This window comes from Rhinopithecus bieti, unplaced genomic scaffold (assembly GCF_001698545.2).
Source record: "Rhinopithecus bieti isolate Rb0 unplaced genomic scaffold, ASM169854v2 scaffold_2654, whole genome shotgun sequence".
Lineage (NCBI taxonomy): Eukaryota > Metazoa > Chordata > Mammalia > Primates > Cercopithecidae > Rhinopithecus > Rhinopithecus bieti.
Genome location: NW_016804048.1, coordinates 488,021 through 509,172, shown reverse-complemented (window position 1 = coordinate 509,172; position 21,152 = coordinate 488,021). Strand labels below are relative to the sequence as shown.

The 21,152-nt window shown below is 36.5% G+C and overlaps 1 protein-coding gene and 1 pseudogene across 1 annotated transcript in view; one reads left to right on the top strand and one right to left on the bottom strand.

Moving 5' to 3' along the window:
- The window catches only part of RASA2 (RAS p21 protein activator 2), a 137,771-nt gene that overhangs the window by 111,267 nt on the left and 5,352 nt on the right, over positions 1-21,152 (top strand). The window contains 5 exon segments of the mRNA XM_017862366.1: positions 18,223-18,267; positions 18,270-18,307; positions 19,280-19,488; positions 20,193-20,296; positions 20,650-20,839. Coding sequence (XP_017717855.1) covers positions 18,223-18,267; positions 18,270-18,307; positions 19,280-19,488; positions 20,193-20,296; positions 20,650-20,839 — 586 coding nt within the window.
- Positions 10,062-13,055, bottom strand: LOC108522260 (14-3-3 protein theta-like; annotated as a pseudogene).

The following is a 21,152-nucleotide window of genomic DNA, read 5'->3' as shown; positions in this document are numbered from 1 at the left end:
TCTGATTTAGTGATATTTTCAGAGCTGCTTAAGGGTGTGTGCAGCTGTTTACTCCAGCTAAATGCATTTACTCCGCAGCTAAATGCCTTGGACTGCTGTGCTTTTTGTGTTCCTGTGTTCGCTTTATACAGTTTTTCTCTGTCCTTTGTGGTAAGGCTGCGATCTTACATTTCTTGTGATGTCTGTGAACCATAATATAACACCTTACTCCCATCCCATCACCCACCTCTGTTTTTTACAGCAATGTACTATAAGTGAGGATGCAAGTGCTATGTTTGTTTAAATTATGCCTAAGATTAAAAGGCTTTGAATGAAAATGTCAGGACTTTCTCCTGTAAATAAAATACCTGGGCTTTGTATTCTCTGTTTGGTTGTTGAGCAAATGTTTTGCTTACTTCCAATTTCCCTGCTGTTTTCTAGATAGCCAAGACTGCTAGTTAAGTAGTCTTTTGCTACACTTACTCTGTGACTTCGGTGTCTGAAAGAATACCTCCCAAATTTCCTATAACATAGACCTAAATCATTGAGTCTTTCACTCTATCTTCCTATTATACAGTAGTAGTGCGAATTAAGTATTTCTGTCCCTTAGTGTCAAATAATATGGTCCTTTCCCACTTTACTGGAAAATGAATTAGTAGAATTTTCTCTGTTTTAAGGATTTTTCTTCAATAAGTTGTTAAATTTTTGAGGCCCCTTTAGGCACGTGCTAACAGGCAATAGTAAGCAACTAATCAGTAGAGTTAAATTAACATGTAGCAAATGAATATTATCAGACATTCAGCCATCAGTCGTGATTACCTTGAGAGATTTTTATGGCCTTGTGTACTTATGATTATGATTTTATATTCCTTTACTGTAATGTAGTCATCTTCTACAAGTAAAAGTTCTCTTAGTTATATGTGGAGATCAAACTAGTTATTGATGTTCCAGCCTCTTTATGTCTCATTCAGCCTCATCTTTTGCAGTATCCATATGTAGTTTCACCAGACTACTTTTTGCAGTTCCTTCTTTACATCTTTTACATGTTCTTTTACATTCATGCTTTTGCATATGTACCTAAAAATATCTACCTAAAAATTCCTTTATTTTCTTCTTTATCTGTGTAATCTGTTGTCCTTTAAGTCTTAGATCAAGTGTCAGCTCTTTATGGAAGCCATTGTAAGCCTCATCTACCTCAGTGTTGCTATTCCCTTACTGTGTATCTTTAGCCACATGGCATACTGTGTGGTCATTACTTTTTTCCATCTCTTCCCCTAGTCTTTAAGATCCTCAGTGGTAAGGACCCGTATTATTACTAGTGGCATAAAGGTATATAGTAAGTATTCTTCAAAGGACACCATGTCTTCCATATATGCTGTCATCTGAATTACATTAAGAACCACTTGTCTTTCTAAAATTTCTGCCAGGCATACTAATTCATCTTTGAAATTCTGTTCTGTAAAATTTAATTAGATATTGTCTTCTTTGGGGAGACCTGTTTTACACATATACATATACACAAGTTTCATGTGACATTAAATGCCCTAGCTTATATAGCCAGCCCTACCCTAGCTCATATAACCAATGGACATTGTACAAGAAATGTCCATGATATTTTAAACATAAATGCTTAAAACACTGAGGTTAACATGGTTTTCATCTGCCTGTATTTTCACATACAGGGCTCTGCAGCTTTTTTTTTTTTCTGATAGCTAAAGAACAAAATACATAGTTGATTCAATCATGCATTTATTCAACAGGTGTTTTATTGAGTGCCTACTATGTACTAGACACTGTTCTAGGCTCTGGAGAGAAAAGTAGTAAACAAAACATATCAAAATCCCTGCCCTTATAGATCTTTACTAAGAGACAATAAACAGTAAAAACAGAAAATTATATTTATGTTGGATTATTATAAATGAGATGAACAAAAAAGAAGCAAGGGCAAGGAACAGAAAATGATGGGTTCAGTGAGGTGAATTAAAATATTAAAAGGTCTAACCAGGGAAGGCTTCACTGAGAAAGTGACATTTGATCAAAGACCTAAACCTAAAGATGGTCGGCAAGTGAACCATGTGGATATTTGCAATAAAAGTGTCACAGAAATAGCTAACAGCACCCAGAACAAATGCCTTGAAATAGAATCATGCCTGGAGTGTTGAAAAGATAAGAGAAAGCTCTTGTGGCTGGAAAAAAATGAAGAAGATGGTAAGTCATAGGAACTAAGATCAAAAAGGTCATAGAAGTGCTAGATTTTATAGGACCTTGTGGGCTTTTTACTTTGAGTAAAATGGAAAGACATTGGAGAGGTTTAAGCAGAAGAACGACATTGTTTAACTTATGTCTTCATAGGATAACTTATGTCTGTGGAGTGTTACATGGAGAATGAATGAAGGGTACAGGGAAACCAATTAAGAGACTATTAAAATATTCTAGAGGAGAGAAGAGAATGGCTTGGATCTGTTGGTAGCAGTAGAAATGATAAAAATGGATCACATTCTGGATCTATTTTAAAGATAGTACCCAGAGGATTAGATACTGGGAGTGAGAGAAAAAGGCACGTTAAGGATAATTCCAAGGATTTGGGCATGAAGTTGACTTTTAAAATAGATACAGAACTCTTTCTGAGGAAAAGAAAAGAAGAAGCAAAGAAGGGGAACAGAAAATGATGGAGTCAGTGTAAAACTGAACTTTAAAAAAAAGGGTCCTGATAATGGTAGAAAAAAAAAAACCAAGAGTCCTGGTAATGGTGGAGAAGCTTGTATTAGACTAAGTCTCATAGATAACAATTATAAACCTTGAGCAGAATATATATAACAATTCTTTGAAGAATTTGATCCTTGAAAGAAAGGAACCATGCTGGCTAAGATTTATTGATTGATTGAGATGGAGTTTCACTCTTGTTGCCCAGGCTGAAGTGCAGTGGCACAATCTCAGCTCACTGCAACCTCTGCCTCCCGGGTTTAAGCGATTCTCCTACCTCAACCTCCCCAGTAGCTGAGATTACAGGCATGTGCCACCATGCCCGGCTAATTTTGTATTTTTAGTAGAGACGGGGTTTCTCCATGTGGGTCAGGCCGGTCTCGAACTCCCAACCTCAGGGGATTAACCCACCTTGGCCTCCCAAAGTGCTGGGATTATAGGCATGAGCCACCGTGCCTGGCCTAAGATTTATTTTTATACAGCTTTTCCCCTTGAAAGCACTCCCAGTCTAGTCAGTATGAGGTAGTCAGTATGAGCTAAAATGCAAGCAGAAAACTAAGCTTTATTGGCTTGAGATACCAAAGGATAGAGTTTAGGGCTATCAGAGAGGCTGGAAATTGAGGCATAAAGAGGAGTTCTTCAGTCTGCATGTGAACTCCTCTGAAATCTTTAGTTGACTCTTAAACTGCTCATGCAAGAGGGACATGTCCCCAAAGGGGCTAGTGAAAAACAATAGCTGAAAACTTTAAAAAGATGAGCAGAGACTTCAGTTTCTGTCCCCCTCAAAGGAGACAGAATTTGGAATTTTACTTAGAGAGCTTAGCAGACGCTTCAGTATTTTCATCAAAATCTCAAGAGTGGTGGCTCAGTTGTAAAGACTGTGTTCTAGGATTAAGAATAAACAAAGTACAGTATAAACAAAGTATAAAACCAACCCTCACAATAACCACCAATGATGTAACTTCAAGGGAAGGTAACTGAATCCATAGTTTCTACAGTGTTTTATTCACGATGGCCAGTATGTAATGGAACGTTAACAACTCAAGAAGAAACACAGAACTATAATGCATAATCTGGAGAAAAGGTGATCAGTAGTAGACCCCTAGATGATTTACATGTTGGAATTAGCAGATGTGAACTTTAAACCCTCTGTTATAAATATTTCAAGGACTTGGTGGAAAAGTAGTCATCATGAGTAAAGAAATGGGGAATCTCAGCCAAAAAAGAAAAAAAGGAATCAAATGAAAATCCTAGAATTGAAAAGCACAATACCTGACATGAAAAATCTGATGGGCTTAACAGCAGATTGGTTCACTGAACTTGAAGATAGATCAGTAGAAATGAAAGAAATGAACCAATCTAGAACACAGAAAAGACTGGGGGAAAATGAACAAAACCTCAGTGACCCTTTACTACAATATCAGGTTCTCTAACATATGCGTGGTTGGTGTCCCAGAAGGAGAGTAGAGAAAGAATTGGACCAAAAAAAAAAAAAAAACTTGTTTTTGAAGAAATAATGGCCTAAAATTTCCCATATTTGATGAAACAGTATCTTATAGATCTGAGATGCTCAGTGAACTGAAAGCATGATAAACACAAAGGAACTGCACTTAGACATACAATAGTCAAACCAGAGATAAAGAGAAAATCTCACAAGCAGAAAAACAAAAAACAAGATACATACAGGGGAACAACAGTACAGTTGACAGCCAACTCCTCATAAAAAGCAACTAAAACTGGAGGACAGTGGAATAATCTCTTTAAAATGCTGAGGAACAAAAGTCTCAACCTAACATTCTAGAGAAAATTTTCTTCAAAAATGAAAATATATTTTAAATAAATGAAAGCTGAGAGAGACTCCATCGTGAGCAAGCCTGCACTATAGGAAATGCTAAAGGAAATTCTTCAGGCTGAAAGGAAATAATACCAGATGGAAACTTAGATCTACAAGAAGGAATAAAGAGCACTGGAAATGGTAAATATGTGGGTAAATGTAGGAATGCCTGTTTTTTGTTTTTTGTTTTTTCCATTTCTTTAAAAAGCAACTGTTTGATGCAAAATGTATAACATTTAATTACAGGGTTTATAACATATCTGGATATGAAATATATGACAGTAACAGCACAAAGGAAGGGGGTGGAGTAAATTATTCCAAGGGTCTTATATTTTATGTGAAGTGATGCAAGAATAATTTTAAGTAGACTGTGATGAGTTAAGGCTGTATATTATAATATCTAGAACAAAAATTTAGGAAAAAACTTGATATAACTAACCCATCCCCTCTCCTCCTCCCAAACAATAAATAAATTAAAATGTGAGGAAAGGAAGAACAGAGGAGCAGTCAAATCAGGTGAGACAGAAAATGAATAGCAAAATGATAGCTTAAACCCAGCCATATCAATAATTACAGTAAAAGTAAATGAGCTACATTACATTGAAAGTCACAGACTGTCAGACTATATTTTGAAAAGCAAGATCCAATAATATACTCCTACAACATATCCACATTAAATATATTATAAAAGCACAGATAGGTTGAAAGTAATTCGGTGGAGAAAGACGATGTAAACAGTAAGCAGTAATCCCAGACCAAGTAGATGTCAAAACGACTTTTACCAAATACATCTGGGCACATTAAGGAGCACATAATCCTAATCGTGTACATACCTAGTTACAACTTCAGTGTAGTTGGAAAAAAAAAAAACAGAATTGAAATAGGACATCTACAATTCTAGTTGAATTTTTTTTCTTTTTTCTTTTCTTTTTTTTTTTTTGAGACAGGGTCTCGCTGTGTCTCCCAAGCTGGAGTGCACAGACATAACTCACTGCAGCGTTGACCTCCTGAGCTCAAGAGATCCTCCTGCCTCTTCCTCCTGTGTACCTGGAACCACAGGTGGACACCACCACATCTGGCTAATTTTCTTGATTTTTTGTAGCGGCAAGGTCTCACTTTCTTGCCCAGGCTGGTCTCAAACTCCTGGACCCAAGTGATCCTCCTGCCTTGGCCTAGAATTACAGGTATGAGCCACCGCACCTGGCCTGTACTCAAATATTTTAATAGTCTTCTCTCAGCAATTGTTAGAGCAGCTGGCACAAGAACCAGTTTTCTTACAGAAGTTTGGAATAATACTATAAGTCACCTTGATCTAATTTACATTTATAGGACACTAAGCCAAACAGGTGCAGAATACATATTCTTTTGAAATGTGCATTGGACCATTCAGTAAAATAGGCCACCACATGCTGGGCCTGGAGCCTCAGTAAATATCAAAAGATTGACTTTTTACAAAGTATGTTCTCTGATCACAACAGAATTAATGACAATATGATATCTAGAAGAGCCCCAAATATTTGGAAATTAAATAAAATACTTCTAAGCAACCTATAGATTGAAGAATTCACAAGGAAACTCAAAATATTTTAATTTAAATGATAAAATGCAACAAATATATCGAAGTTTGTGGGATACAGCTGAAACAGTACATAAAGGGAAAATGATTGTTATAAATATTTGTATTAGCAACTAAGGAAAATCTTTTGAGTCTTTATAGGTTAGGCAAAGATTTCTTACATATATAACTAAATGTATGGTCTATAAAAGAAAATATTTAATAAATTGGATCTCATCAAAATTCAAAACATTTCAAAAGAGGATCATTAAGAAAAGAAAACTAAGCAACAGACTGGAAGAAAATATGTCCAAAACTCTTATCTGATATACTTGTATCCAGAATTTTCAAAAACCCAATTTAAAAAGAGGACGATATATATGAATAAACATTTTATCAAAGAGATGATACAAATGGATAATAAGCATCTGAAAAGATGCTCAACATCATTGGGAAATGCAAATTAAAACCACAATGAGATACCATTTCACACCAACTAGAGTGAGTGTCTGTAATAAATAAGACAGACAATACCAAATGTTGTTGAGAATGTGGAGAAACAGAAACCCTCATACATTTCCAATGGGAAGTAAAATAGGGGCTTTGACAAGCAATTGGGCAAGTTCTCAGAAAGTTAAAACTACTATGCATGTAACCTAGCAATTCCACTGTTGGTTACCTACCCCAAAAGAAATGAAAACATATGCCCACACAAAGAACTGGAGTGCATGTTCAGAGCAGCATTATTCACAATAGCCAAAAACTAGAAGCAACCTAAATGTTTGTCAGCTGGTAAATGGGTAAACAAATATGATATATATACAATAGAACACTATTAGCAATACAGGCTGGGTGTGGTGGCTTACATCTGAAATCCCAGCACTTTGGGAGGCCAAGGTAGGAGGATGACTTGAGCTCAGGGGTTTGAGACCAGCCCGGGCAACATGGTGAAACCCTGTCTCTACAAAAAAATAATAATAATATTAAAGGATACTACTAGCAGTAAAAAAGATTGAACTACTGACACATGCTACATGATGGATGAACCCCAAAAAATTATACTAAGTGAAAGAACTCAGACCCAATAAATTATGTACTATATGATTCCATTTATACGAAGTATCCAGAAAAGACAAAGGTATAGGAACAGAAAGTAGGTTAGTGGCTGCTTGGGAGAGGTTGGGAACCAGTCCCAAGTAGCAGATTGGGGTATAAACAGGCATGAGGGATTTTATTGGTGGAATGAAGCTGTTCTAAAATTGATTTGTGGTCATGGTTACACCACTCAGTAGAGTTACAAACAGACCTTCATTTGTACACTTAAACTGGATGAATTGGCACGTCAAATAGGCTCACCTTAATAAAGCTTTTATTTTTTAAAAAAGGATAAAATCAATTATATATTTTCAACTTAAACTAGAAAATGAGAAGATAAAGTTAATTGAAGAATGGCAAAAATAAAGATGAGAGTACGATCAGTGAAATAGGAAACAAACTAATAGTGAAGCATAACAAAGCCAAAAGCTTTAATAAAATTGAAAAATGCCTAGAAAGACTGATAAAAGAAAAAAAAAATCAAACACAAAATTACCATGGTTAGGAATGAGAGAGACTACTACAAATTCTAATGACATTAAAAGACTAACCAGAAACTAATATGAACAACTTTATATCAATAAATTTGACAATTCAGATAAATGGACAAATTTCTTGGAAAACAATTTACTAAAACAGGTGCAAGAAAAAAGAATATCTTAAAAACTCTGTATCTCTGCTTCTGATGAAATTTGTCCTAAAAAAGAATGCCAGGCTTAAATAGCTTTACTGGTAAAGTCGGCCAAACACTTAAGGAAGAAATAACATCAACCTTACCCACAAAATCTTTTAGAAAACAGAGGGAAAGAATACTTGCCAAGTCATGTTTTGAAGCCTGCATAACTCTAGTACTAAAACTAAAGATTTTACAAGAAAAAATATGTATAATGAATTAAATCCAGCAATATGTGAAAAGGACACTCCATAATGAAGTGGGGTTTGTCCCAAGTATGTAAAGTTGGCTTAATATCTGAGAACTAATCAACATAATTTATCATATTAACAGACTAAATGTATTTGACAAAATTCAACACCTGTTTGTGATTAAAGAAAATGAAAACTCAATGAATGAAGTCTAAAAGATAATCTCCTTAATCTGATCAAAAGTGTATGTAAGAAATCTGCAGTTAACAAATCAAGGATTATCCCCTTTAATAAATTCTGTTCAATATTGTACTGAAGATTTTAGCCAATGCAGTAAGACAAGAAATAAAAGGCATATAGTGTTACATTGAAACTCCTGAAGAATCCTCAGAACAGCTACTTAAACTCCTAACTGAATTTAATTTATCTAGGTCTTGGATAAAAGATAAATATGTACAAATCAATTATATTTCTGCAAGTTGCAAACTGTTAGAAAACAAAATTTAAAAAATAATACCCTTTACAGTAGTCCCCAGAAAAACAAACACTAAAATACTTAGGAATAAATTTAACCAAAGAAGACTGGGCGTGGTGGTTCACGCCTATAATCCCAGCACTTTGGGAGGCCAAGGCAGGCAGATCACTTTAGGTCAGGAGTTCAAGACCAGCCTGGCCAACATGCTGAAACCTCGTCTTTACTAAAAATGCCAAAAAATTAGCTGGGCGTGGTGGTGCATGCCTGTAATCCCAGTTACTTAGGAGGCTGAGACAGGAGAATCACTTGAACCCAGGTGGCGGAGGTTGCAGTAAGCCGAGATCGTGCCACTGCACTCCAGCCTCGGTGACAGAGCGAGACTCTGTCTCAGTAAATAAATTAATTAAAATAAAATAAATTAACAAAGAATACAACACCTCTACACTGAAACTACAAACATTCCAGAGATAAGGGTAAAGAAGGTCTAAATAAAAAGAGACATGTCATGTTGTGGATTGATAGATGGATTTTTTTGTTTTTTGGATTTTTTTTTTTTTTTTTTTTTTTTTTTTTGGTTTATAAAATGTAATTCATGTTACTCTGCTATTACATAGGGCATAAGATATCCACAAGGCTTTTTTGGGACTACAGTCAATGATTAGCAACACAGTAGTGTTCCAACTCCACAATCACTAGACAAATGGGACACCCTCTCACATGCACAAATCTGCATGGAAACATACTAAAGTTTTAGACTTGTGTACTTTAATTTATTTCCCCTTTCTAGTGTGTTAAGAAATGACATGCACTTTAATTTGCCAAAAGCAATGCTGTATTCTGGCAGCAACATGCTACTTCTGTTACATAGTAAAGTGAATACCAGAACTACAAAGTCAGTAAATTTTTATTGGGAAGGGAGGTTGTCAACTTAAACAGCAGCAAGTAAAGAGTGAATAAGGAAACTTGCTGTTGCCACAAATATACATGACCTCCTTATGTGATAAAGGAGGCATTTCAATTTGTGAATCATAGGCAGAGATGGCAAGTGTGTTTCCATTCAGTCTAATACTTCTGGATTCCTACTAAAAAGGAATACATTAAGAGCATGGAAATGATGCTTATTGAAAGGAAACCCTCGAAGAGTAAGGGAGGGAATGTAGAAATTAAGAAGTTATGTGGAACACTCTTTAAATTGTAATTAACTACATTTTCATATCTTCACAGTATTACAAAACACAGTCACTTGCAGACCTGGTTCAGATTACTTAAATACCAGATACATTTTTAGTCCTCTACGTAAGTGTTTGGAAGTTACTTACGTTTATATGAAATGAAGCTATTAATGCTTTTCTGCAGCAGTAACTGCACACCAGGAAGGCCAAGACAAACAAATCAAGGCATGAAGTTTTCCCAAAGCTGCAGTGTGAAAAGACTATAAACGGTTGATTCCAAACACATAAATCGGTTTATTTGCTATAGGAAATCCAAGTGAAATAAGGAATGGAGATGCGTAAAAAGGTTTCTTGAAGGAAAGAAGGATGACACCTTGTATGGATTTAGTTTTCAGCCCTTTCTACCACCTCACATTCTTCTCCTGCACTGTCTGATTTCCAAAGTGTTAGGTTCTCTAAGCAATTGCATGATGAGGGTGGTGTCTTTATGAGTCTTCATTCAGTGTATCAGCTTCAGCAATGCCCTCATCAAAAGCCACTTTAGCCAGCGCGCAGGCAAGCTCTGGGTTATTAAGAATCTCATAGTGAAATACAGAAAAGTTAAGAGCAAGCCCCAGGCGGATTGGGTGTGTGGGTTGCATCTCTTTCTTGCTTATATCAAATGCCTCTCAGTAAGCTCCTTGGGAATTAGCTATCATTTGTTTTCGATCATCACCACATGCAACTTCAGCAAAGTACTGGAAGTAATCACCCTTTGTTTTCAGATAGAAAACCTTACTCTCTGGATTAGTTGCATTGGCTATTAAATATTTATCCAACCTTTGGGAGGCCGAGACGGGCGGATCATGAGGTCAGGAGATCGAGACCATCCTGGCTAACACGGTGAAACCCCGTCTCTACTAAAAAATACAAAAAACTAGCCGGGCGAGGTGGCGGGCGCCTGTAGTCCCAGCTGCTCGGGAGGCTGAGGCAGGAGAATGGCGTGAACCTGGGAGGCGGAGCTTGCAGTGAGCTGAGATCCGGCCACTGCACTCCAGCCTGGGCGACAGAGCAAGACTCCGTCTCAAAAAATATATATATATATATATATTTATCCAACAATTCCAGGATGGTGGTGCAGGTGGATCTCAGCTCGGACTCCACTTTCTCCCAGTAGTCCCTAATCAGCTGCAACTTCTTGTTGGAGGTGTCAGTCTTCTGCTCAATGCTCGAGATGAGCCTCCAGGTGGACCTGCAGCCCCCAACTACATTCTTGTAGGCCACGGAGAGCAGGTTGCAATCCTCATTGGACAGCTTGGTGACCTACGCGGTCACGGCCTTCATGCAGATGGCCATGTCATCATAGCGCTCGGCCTACTTGGCCAGCTTGGCCTTCTGATCAGCTCCCTCCTCTTCTTGGCGGATGCAGGGCGGAGGGCAAGGAGAGCAAGGACAAGTGCCGATCCGGAGCAGGAGGAGTCCTTCAGAACTTCACATCTCTGTGGCAATAACTAGAGTCCCACCACTTTGATCTGCTTTTTAGATTGAGTATTTTTTAAGAAGCCACATCTCCCTGAATTCATCTCGATTTTAACACAATCCCACTGCAAATCCCAGCCAGTTTTTAAAATAAAAATGGACAAGTTGATTCTAGAATTTACGTGGATGGAAAAACAGAAGTCTTAACCATAACCAAAGCAATGTTGAAAAGGTAAAGCAAAGTTGAGAGCTAAAGACTTACTGTTAAAGCTGCAGTAATCAAGATTGTAGGTTTAGGATAAGAGAAAGAGATCAATGAACAGAGCAGAAAGAAACACATGCATATATATATGGCCAATTCTGTTTTAACAAAGCTGTCAAGGCAATTCAGTAGGGAAAGAAAAGGCTTTTTAACATATGGTGGAGGAACGACCCTGATAAACATGGAGGGGAAATGAACTTTACCCCACCTCACAGAACACAAAATTTAATTCAAGATGATGGGGCTGGGCACAGTGGCTCACACCTGTAACCCTAGCACTTTGAGAGGCCGAGGCAGACAGATTACCTGAGCTCAAGAGTTCAAGACCAGTCTGGGCAATGTGGTGAAACCTCATCTGTATTAAAAATACAAAAATTAGCTGTGCGTGGTGGTCCATGGCTGTAATCCCAGCTATTCAGGAGGCTGAGGTCCAAAAATCACTTGAACTCTTGAACTTGGGAGGCAGAAGTTGCTGTGAGCCAAGATCACACCACTACACTCCAGCCTGGGCAACAGAGAGAGACTGTCTCCACTGTCTCCAAAAAAGAAAAAAGATGATGGAATCATAGACCTCAATGAAAATGTGGAAAAATATCTTCAAAACCATGATATGCTGGGATTTCTTGAAGAGAACATTAAAAGCACTGAACATTTTTCTTAAATAAATTGGACTTCATTGAAAAGAAAGGTGTATTTTCTCTATTCTTCATTGTCATTCATTTTTCTTTTCTTTTTTTAATATGATGACCATAAGATGTATTACTTGGTGGATGAAATTTTTCAAGAGCTTGTTGGGGTTTGTTGAATTTTTTGAATCATAAGGTAATGTTTTTCACCAAATGTAGGACTTTTTTGACTTATTTATTCAAATTTTCCCCCCTTTTTTCTTCTAGGACTCCTCCAATTTATGCTGATAAATTGTCTCATAGATCTTACTGAGACTCAGTTCATTTTTCTTTTATTCTCTTTGGTCTCCAAATTAGATCATTTTTACTTCAGTTCACTGATTTAGCTCATGTGAATTTTTCATTTCTTCTATTGTACTTTTCAGCTCCAGAATTTCCATTTAGTTCTCTTTGTACTTTAGATTTTTCTGTTGAGAGCCTATATATGTTCAACTGTTATTAGTTTATTTTTATTGAATTATTATTTCAGCATATTTAGAGTAACTACTTTGAAGTCTTAGGCTGCTAAATTCAGTATCTGGACCCATTCAGAATCAGTTTCAGTTAGCTGCTTTCTTTCCCAAGTTATGTGTCACACTTTCCTGTTTTTTTATATGTCTTATTTTCTATTAAAAACTAGACATTTTAAGATCAGCAGTCCCCAACCTTTTGTCACCAGGGACCGGTTTCATGGAAGACAATTTTTCCACGGACTGGTGGGGGGGTCATGGTTTTGGGATTAAACTGTTTTACCTCAGATCATCAGGCATGAGGTTCTCATAAGGAGTGCACAACCTAGATCTGTTGCATGCTCATTTCACAATAGGGTTTGCACTCTTGTGATCTCATGCCACCCTTATCTGACAGGAGGCGGAACTCAGGTGGTAATGCTTGCTTGCCCACCCACTGCTCCTCCTGCTGGGTGGCCCATTTCCTAACAGGCCACTGACCAGTACCAGTCCAGAGTTTGGGGACCCCTGTTGTATAGTACATGGTAATGTGTCTGCATTTCGTTGTTCTGAATGCTTGCCTAGACTAAAACTGCAAAGTCTCTCTCTTACTTACACCTGAACATCTCTATTCAGATGTTTCCCTCTAACCCTAGCTAGCTCCTTGGGGGCCTCACCTGAACTTGATTAGTTTAGTGGTCAACAAATGAATTGAGCAGGTAGCTGAAATACCTCAAAGACTTCCCACTCTCTGTCACCTGAGCTGTGTGTGAATTAAAGAATACATTGAGAGTCACAGCAAATTGATGTCTCCCCAGGCTTTCAGTTTTTGCCAGACTCTGAGATATTCCACATACATGCCTACTTTAACAGTCAGACAGGGATCTGGCAAGTTTATTATCAGGCTTTCGTAGCCCTCTTGCTTCCAGATTTCATCCTTAAACGGAATCTGTAACCTCCAGCCAGTAAAACCTTGCATTTTCACTGCCTAACTTGGGGATAATGGAAACATCTCCAGGTAGGAAGACCATAAACCCACAGTTCTTACCCTATGCAGTTTTTCATGAGTAAACTTATCACCGTTGGTTGTTTTCCAGTGCCCTGAAGTTGTTTTTAATAATTTGCCCAGTTTTATACACCCATCTTTCTTAACACTATTAAAAATACAGTCATGATAACATTATTTTAGCTGTGTCCCTTGGGGCCAATATGTAGTTGGACATTCATTTTTATTGTGGTGATAATGGTATTTTTTAAAATTTAGGCCAGGCACAGTGGTTCAGGCCTGTAATCCCAGTACTTTAGGAGGCCAAGGAGGGTGGATCACCTGAGGTCAGGAATTCGAGACCAGACTGGCAAACATGATGAAACCCCATCTCTACTGAAAATACAAAAATTAGCCAAGCGTGGTGGCAGGTGCCTGTAATCCCAGCTACTCAGGAGGCTGAGGCAGGAGAATCATTTGATCCCAGGAGGTGGAGATTGCAGTGAGCTGAGATCGTGCCATTGCACTCCAGCCTGGGTGACAAGAGCAAAACTCTGTCTCAAAAAAATAAATAAATAAAATAAAATTTAGATATAATTCACATACCATAAAATTCACCCTTTTAAGGTATACAGTTGGTTGGTTTTCAGGATATTCATAGTGTTGTGCAATCCCCACTAATTCCAAAGCATTTTCACCACCCAAAAAGAAACTCTATACCCATTAACAGTCACTCCCCATTCCTCCCTTCTCCCAGCCTCTGACAACCACTGTTATACTTTCTGTCTCTATAGGTTTGCCCTTTCTAGACATTTCATATACATGGAATCGTATAGTATGTAGCCTTTTGTGACTAACATATTTCATGCAGTGTAATGTTTTGGAGGTTCATTCATGTTGTAGCATGAATCAGTGCTTTATTTTTGTGGCTGAATTATATTCTATTTTACAGATAATACCACATTTTGTTTATTCATTCACCAGTTGATGGACATTTAGGTTGTTTTTGGTTTTTGACTCTTACGAACAATGCAATTGTGAACATATATTTACAAGTTTTTGTGTGGATGTGTCTTCAGCTCTCATATATGTGTAGGAGTGGAATCAGTGAGTTAATAGGGTATTTCTGTTTAATTAGGAGGTAATGACAACTTTAAAACCTGATTTCAGCCATTTAGTAGGAAATTTAATGCACTCACATTTATTGTGATTACCATGATTACTACTTTGTTTTGTGTTTTCTATTTACTAGACTTTTCTGTTTCTTGGGTTTATTTTTCCCTTCCTTTTTATTGGAATAGTTGAGCATGTATGCATGTTTGCACTCTGCCTGTCTCTATCTAGTGAGGAAACTTGACTATCCTATTTTTACTTTTTAAATTGTTAACAAATTTAAATTTAAATGTTTATATTAATGTCTACAGTTGATGCAAGTCTCCAAGCTGGGAAAGAACATTATCATGCTTTCAATTATTCTTTTCCTAGCATCTCCCTAAAGAAGTCATCTGGAATTTTAATACTTGTTTCTCTTGTTTCTTTTACCTTTTTACATTATGTTTTAATGATTTTGCATCCTTGCCTATCAATTTTCCTGATTTCTTTGGCCTAACACTATTTTTTTGTATAACACATCTGTCTTTTTCCTGGATTCATGATTCATTATTATTTTGTGGGAGTACTTAAGGAATTATTTCAGATAGGCCTTTATGGCTGATAAGTTTTCTGAGTCCTTACATATACAAAAATGTCTTTTACCCTTACTCTTGAATGACAGTTAGAATACTCCATTGTTTACTAGCTTCCATTGCTGCTGATGAGGATTTTGATGTCACTCTCATTCTCAGTCTTTTGATTCTTCTATCTAAAAACTCTTAGGATTCTCTGTAGCCTTCAAGTTCTAATGTTTTTCTGCCTAGTATTTAGGTAGTTGTCTTTTTTCTTCCATCCTGCTTAGTACTTGGTGGATAACTTTCTATTTGAAGATTTCTGACTTTACCTTGGGGACATTTTTATGTGTAATTTTCTCCTGAATACTCTTATTTGTCAGATATTAAAACTTTTAAATCCATCCTGCTGGTACTCTTTGTCTTCTTGTACTGTATTTTTGGAAAGTCCTCAGTAAAATCTTTCATTCTCACTAACTCACATTGCAGTTCACCCCAGTTAACACTGTTAACTATGAAATTAACCCCAATGATATCATGACAGTATATGTGCCTGAGAGCAATGCCCTTTCTCTACATATGCTGTGTTATAATTTGTCCAGAAATGAATAAATATAGCAGTTTTCAGGGTATGTGCATTCTTTGCATATTTAACAAATCTAAAGATAGAAAGTCCTGGCCGGGCACAGTGACTCACACCTGTAATCCCAGCACTTTGGGAGGCTGAGGCAGGCGGATCACGAGGTCAACAGATCAAGACCACGGTGAAACCCCATCTCTACTAAAAAATACAAAAAATTAGCCGGGCGCAGTGGGGCGCTTGTAGTCCCATCTACTCGGGAGGCTGAGGCAGGAGAATGGTGTGAACCCAGGAGGCGGAGCTTGCAGTGAGCCAAGATTGCACCACTGCACTCCAGCCTGGGCAACAGAGCGAGACTCCGTCTCAAGAAAAAGAAACTCCTTGCAAAATTTTAAAATTCTCTGACTGTAATGCCCTGTAGATTAGAACCCAGAGACATAGGTCTCTTCCCCCCAGTTTCTTAAACTCCTGGTTTCCTCAGATGTTATCCTCCTTTGTTGCATGTATGTCTCTTCTTCAGAGTGATGATTTTCCTTAACTGTTTGGTGATTTTTTTTTTTTTTTTTTTTTTTTTTTGGTGTTTTACTCTTCTTTGTGTTTTGCAATCCATTTACCTACTTGAGTGTTGAATAGCTTACTGCCAGTGATTATGAGGGAGGGACAGGACAAGCTGCTGAGGGGCAGGAGTGCTGTTGCTTGTCTTCTGATGTGGGTATTCTCTCCTTCCCTTCTGAGAGTTAGCAGCTACCTGTGACATTGCACTGCTCTGCAGCCCAGTATGCATCCTTGCTGCTTTAGCCTGTGAATATATGCCTCTGTTGACTGCTGCTTAGCACAAACCTGGGAATGGGGAGGGACTGATTGACCCAGCTGATCCAGATGCAACTCACTGATTAATCATCCTGATGTATGTCTGAGTGCCCCCAACCTTCAGCTGTCCATGTCCACTGGCTCTGCCTTGAAACTCTTCCTTAACCACTCCTACTTTTGCAGATGTCTTACTGTACATCTGGCTTAGACTATGGCTTCCTTCAGTTACTGCCTCCCTTCCCCACCATTCAACTCCCCACTCCTATAAATATAATCTCATCTGATTCTAGGAGATTGCTGATAGTCTTTCCTTATTATCTTATGCATTTATGATTTATATTTGTTAACTGTAAATGTCATTTCCTCAGGAAGTTTTTTCCTAACCACCCAATGTAAAGTAACTTCTCACTTTCTATCACATCACCTCAGTTTATTTTCATTGTAGCATTCTTCTCTATTTAATATTTATGGCCTTTTGTTTTTCCAGACCTAAATGCATACTCCTTTAGGAGCCTTATATGGTCTATTTACAGCTATATCATAAGTGGTTAGAACAGTGCCTGATACACAGTAGACATTCAATATATGATAGTTGAATTGAGTGACTTTATCTTTTTTAAAAACATATATCACATTTGCTTAAATTACATAAATTTTAGATTTTATACCAGAAACCAGGTTTATCAAATATTACATCTTAACATCTCTGTTCAAGACAAAAAAAGAGAAACACACCTTTATTAACCAAATAATTTTCTTCACCCAAAATTGTATAATTAATTGGTTAAATAATACAAAATGCAAAGTTTCTTAACCTCCAGCACTTCAGTCTGTATGGCATTCAAGCAAAGCTTGGGGGTGAAATAAAAGCAAAGCTTTGATTTTTCTAAGAACAATATTACAAAGTGACCAGAAGTTAGAATTATGTTTGCTTATAGTTTATATGACTATGTGAGATATAATTTATTCTCAGGTAAATCGTTAAGTTGAAATTCATCATATTCTTATGCCATATTATTATGGAGCTCCTTTAGCAAACTCAGATTTCCTTAATGGAATTTCCAAAGTCTTCGGTTAAGGACTCACTCTACCAGATAAGATTTTTACTTTTTTTCCCTGCATCTCTTAAATTTTGTAGCGTTTGATCAGGTGGCTGATCAACCCATAAGGGATAATAATGAACAGTTTTTCAGTTTAGAAAGACTGTTTTGAGAGTTAATTCCTTAATTAAATTTAGGTTAGAAAAATATAGAAATGCACATAGGTAATCATAGTCACTGCTTACATAGTAACTTCTCCATGAAAGCAAAGTCCCTGTTTTGGCAAGTTTTGAGTTGACCTCTTTTGCTGAGTCTGTTATTTTTTCAGTCCCCATATATAAAATTTTGTAACATTCTTACTTTCTCCATGGAGATCAAATTTAGTCCCAGATTTTTCCTTGAAAATGTTTAAATATTTTATGGCAAAGAAAAGCAGTAGTCACTTTAGAAGACAATCAGAATTTATCTGTTCCATGAAACAAATATTTATATATATGCCATTTTTAAGTCTTCTTGTAGCTTATTTATACTTCTACCATCAAGAAGATGAGCTTAAACCCTACAGAATTAACCTCACATCTTTATAATTCTGATAGAAATTACTTTAATTTTGTTTTACTTTTTTTATTTAGGCAAAGATGCAATCTACACAATTCCAGTAAAAAACATTCTTGCTGTGGAAAACTGGAAGAGAGCTCTTTCAACAAGAAAATGTAAGTTATGTAAATAAAATATTTAAAGCTTTCTGAACTGCATGTATTAAGTATTTGTATTTCAAGGTATTTGGTAATACCTTGTATTTGTATCACCTATTAGATATTTGTATTCAAATTTTCAAGAGGTTGTTTATTGGATTGTTTACCATTAATCATTAATAGTTCATGAATAGCTAGCTCAAACTCTCTCTTAAAATTGTTCTTTATTGTTGATGCCTCATATAGCTTGCCTAGTTTGTTAAGTTAAAGATACTTTTCTCAAGACTTCCCTGTTATGATATATTTGATAAACCTGGTTTCTGGTATAAAATCTAAAATTTATGTAATTTAAGCAAATGTGATATATAATGTTTTTAAAAAAGATAAAGTCACTTAATTCAACTATCATATATTGAATGTCTACTGTGTATCAGGCACTGCTCTAACCGCTTATGATATAGCTGTAAATAGACCATATAAATAGGAGTATGCATTTAGGTCTGGAAAAACAAAAAGCCATAAATATTAAATAGAGATGAATGCTACAATGAAATGCTCTACATGATATTCAAGTCTCTGAATAATACAGTCCCAAGCTATCTGTCCAGCTTTGTCTTCTGCTCCCATTCAGTGCATACCATACACTCAAGCCAACCAGGATGATTTCCTTGTTCCTAAATATTTTTTTGCTGCTTTTTCTTTGTACTTTTTCTTCCATTAGCAATTCCTTCGCTTTATTCTTATCTATATGATAGTCCATTCGTTTGGATATGTGTGGCTTCTAAAACTTACATTGTTTTGTACTGCTTAGTACCATGTGACTCAGATTATGCTTGGGACTAACTTGCTTGAAACATAATAATTTCTAAGACATCTTAGCACCAGTTATCTAGCCAAGCAAACTAGATTCCTTTAGGTACTTTTCTTCTGTTTTGTACTGTGTGTTGGTTTGGGGACTCTTGTCACTAACTTTTTATCTTAATTGCCTATGAAGATGTTCCAAGTAATACATACGGAGAAACCACTCTATGTCCAGGCAAATAACTGTGTAGAAGCTAATGAATGGATAGACGTACTCTGCAGGGTGAGCCGATGCAATCAAAACAGGCTCAGTTTTTATCATCCCTCAGTGTATCTGAATGGAAATTGGCTCTGCTGTCAGGAGACTGGTGAAAACACTCTCGGCTGCAAGCCATGTACTGCGTAAGTTTCCTTCTGATTATAAAAGCAATGTGTCAAAATTTGATATATCCATGCAATGTTAATATTACTTGTCCATGGAAAAGGAATGACGTACTGATCCATGCTACAACAAGAATGGGACCTTGAAAAATTATGCTAAGTGAAAGAAGTCAAACATAAAGGCCACATATTATCTGATAACATTGATGTAAAGTGTCTAGAATAGGTAAATTTGTAGAGACACAAAGTAGATTAGTGGTTACAAGGGATAGGAGGAAGGGAGGAATGGGGAGATGCAGAGATTCTTTTAGGAGTGAAGAAAATGTTCTAAAATTAATACTGGTAGCACAAGTTAAAAAAAATTTTAAGGCAATGTTTAAATAGAGGCATGAGTTTGACCAAGGTATCAAGAAAGAACGGTCCTTAGCATTCTCTTTCTAATTGTATGGAACAACCATTGTATTTCTAAGACTTAAGTAATAATATATTGTTTTGTGATGAAGCATAGGTTGTGGAAATGATTTTACTTTAAAATTTCCCTCCTTCTGTTTAGAGTTACATAACAACCAAACCTCTCCTTGGCCCCACTTTATTTTAACTGTCAAATGAAACTAAATTTCTGCAAAAGTCTGTGGTTCTATTTTTAGTCTCAAACCATCAGAAGTCCTTGGCATGTTAACAAAATAAAATTTGTCCAATATATTTATTTTTTATTTTTACCATAGAGGTGTCCCTGCAGACATCCAAATAGATATTGATGAAGACAGAGAAACAGAAAGAATTTATTCCCTTTTTACCCTCAGTTTACTTAAGCTGCAGAAGATGGAAGGTAAATACACAATCTATTTTTATATAACCATAATCTTTCATTACCAATTCCTAAAGTATTGTTTTAGCATTATACAAAAGTTGAAAATACTCGTAGATTTACCAAAATGTTGTTTATATGAAAGTTGACAGACCCACAGGGGGCATTTTTCATTGACATTCATGAAGTTAAAATACTGTTTTTGCATGAATGTGATGATCCTAATAAATAAAATGTATGTATTTTAGTTATCTTGGCTCTGCCAGGGGAAATCCCCTCAGCATAAGACACTTGAAAAATTCTTATTTGTACTACACATTGCATTTATAGAATTTAGTTGTCTGATCAGAGATTTGTTTTCCTGTTCCTTTTAGAGGCTTGTGGAACTATTGCAGTCTATCAAGGACCGCAGAAAGAGCCTGATGATTATTCTAACTTTGTGATCGAGGATTCTGTAACAACCTTTAAGACAATTCAGCAAATAAAAAGCATAATTGAGAAGCTGGATGAACCTCATGAAAAATATAGGAAGAAAAGATCCAGTAGTGCAAAATATGGGAGCAAGTGAGTGATTTTTAAGCTATTGTAAACATATTTTTAAACAGTTTGAGATTGCTTCTCCTGCCCCATCCTCACACCTCCTGCTCACCCACATCTCTCAAGACCCAGCTGAGGACCGTTCTCTGGTGTAAGTTTCCCTGGCCACTCAAACTCAAGGTGCTCTTTGTGTTGTTCAGTTTAGCCATGATTTCACTGTGTTGGTGCTATACTTTATCCACTTTTAAATTTCATATATGTATATATGTATATGAAATTATGTATGTATATAAATGTATATTTTATATTTATATATTATTTGTATTTATATAGAAAATAG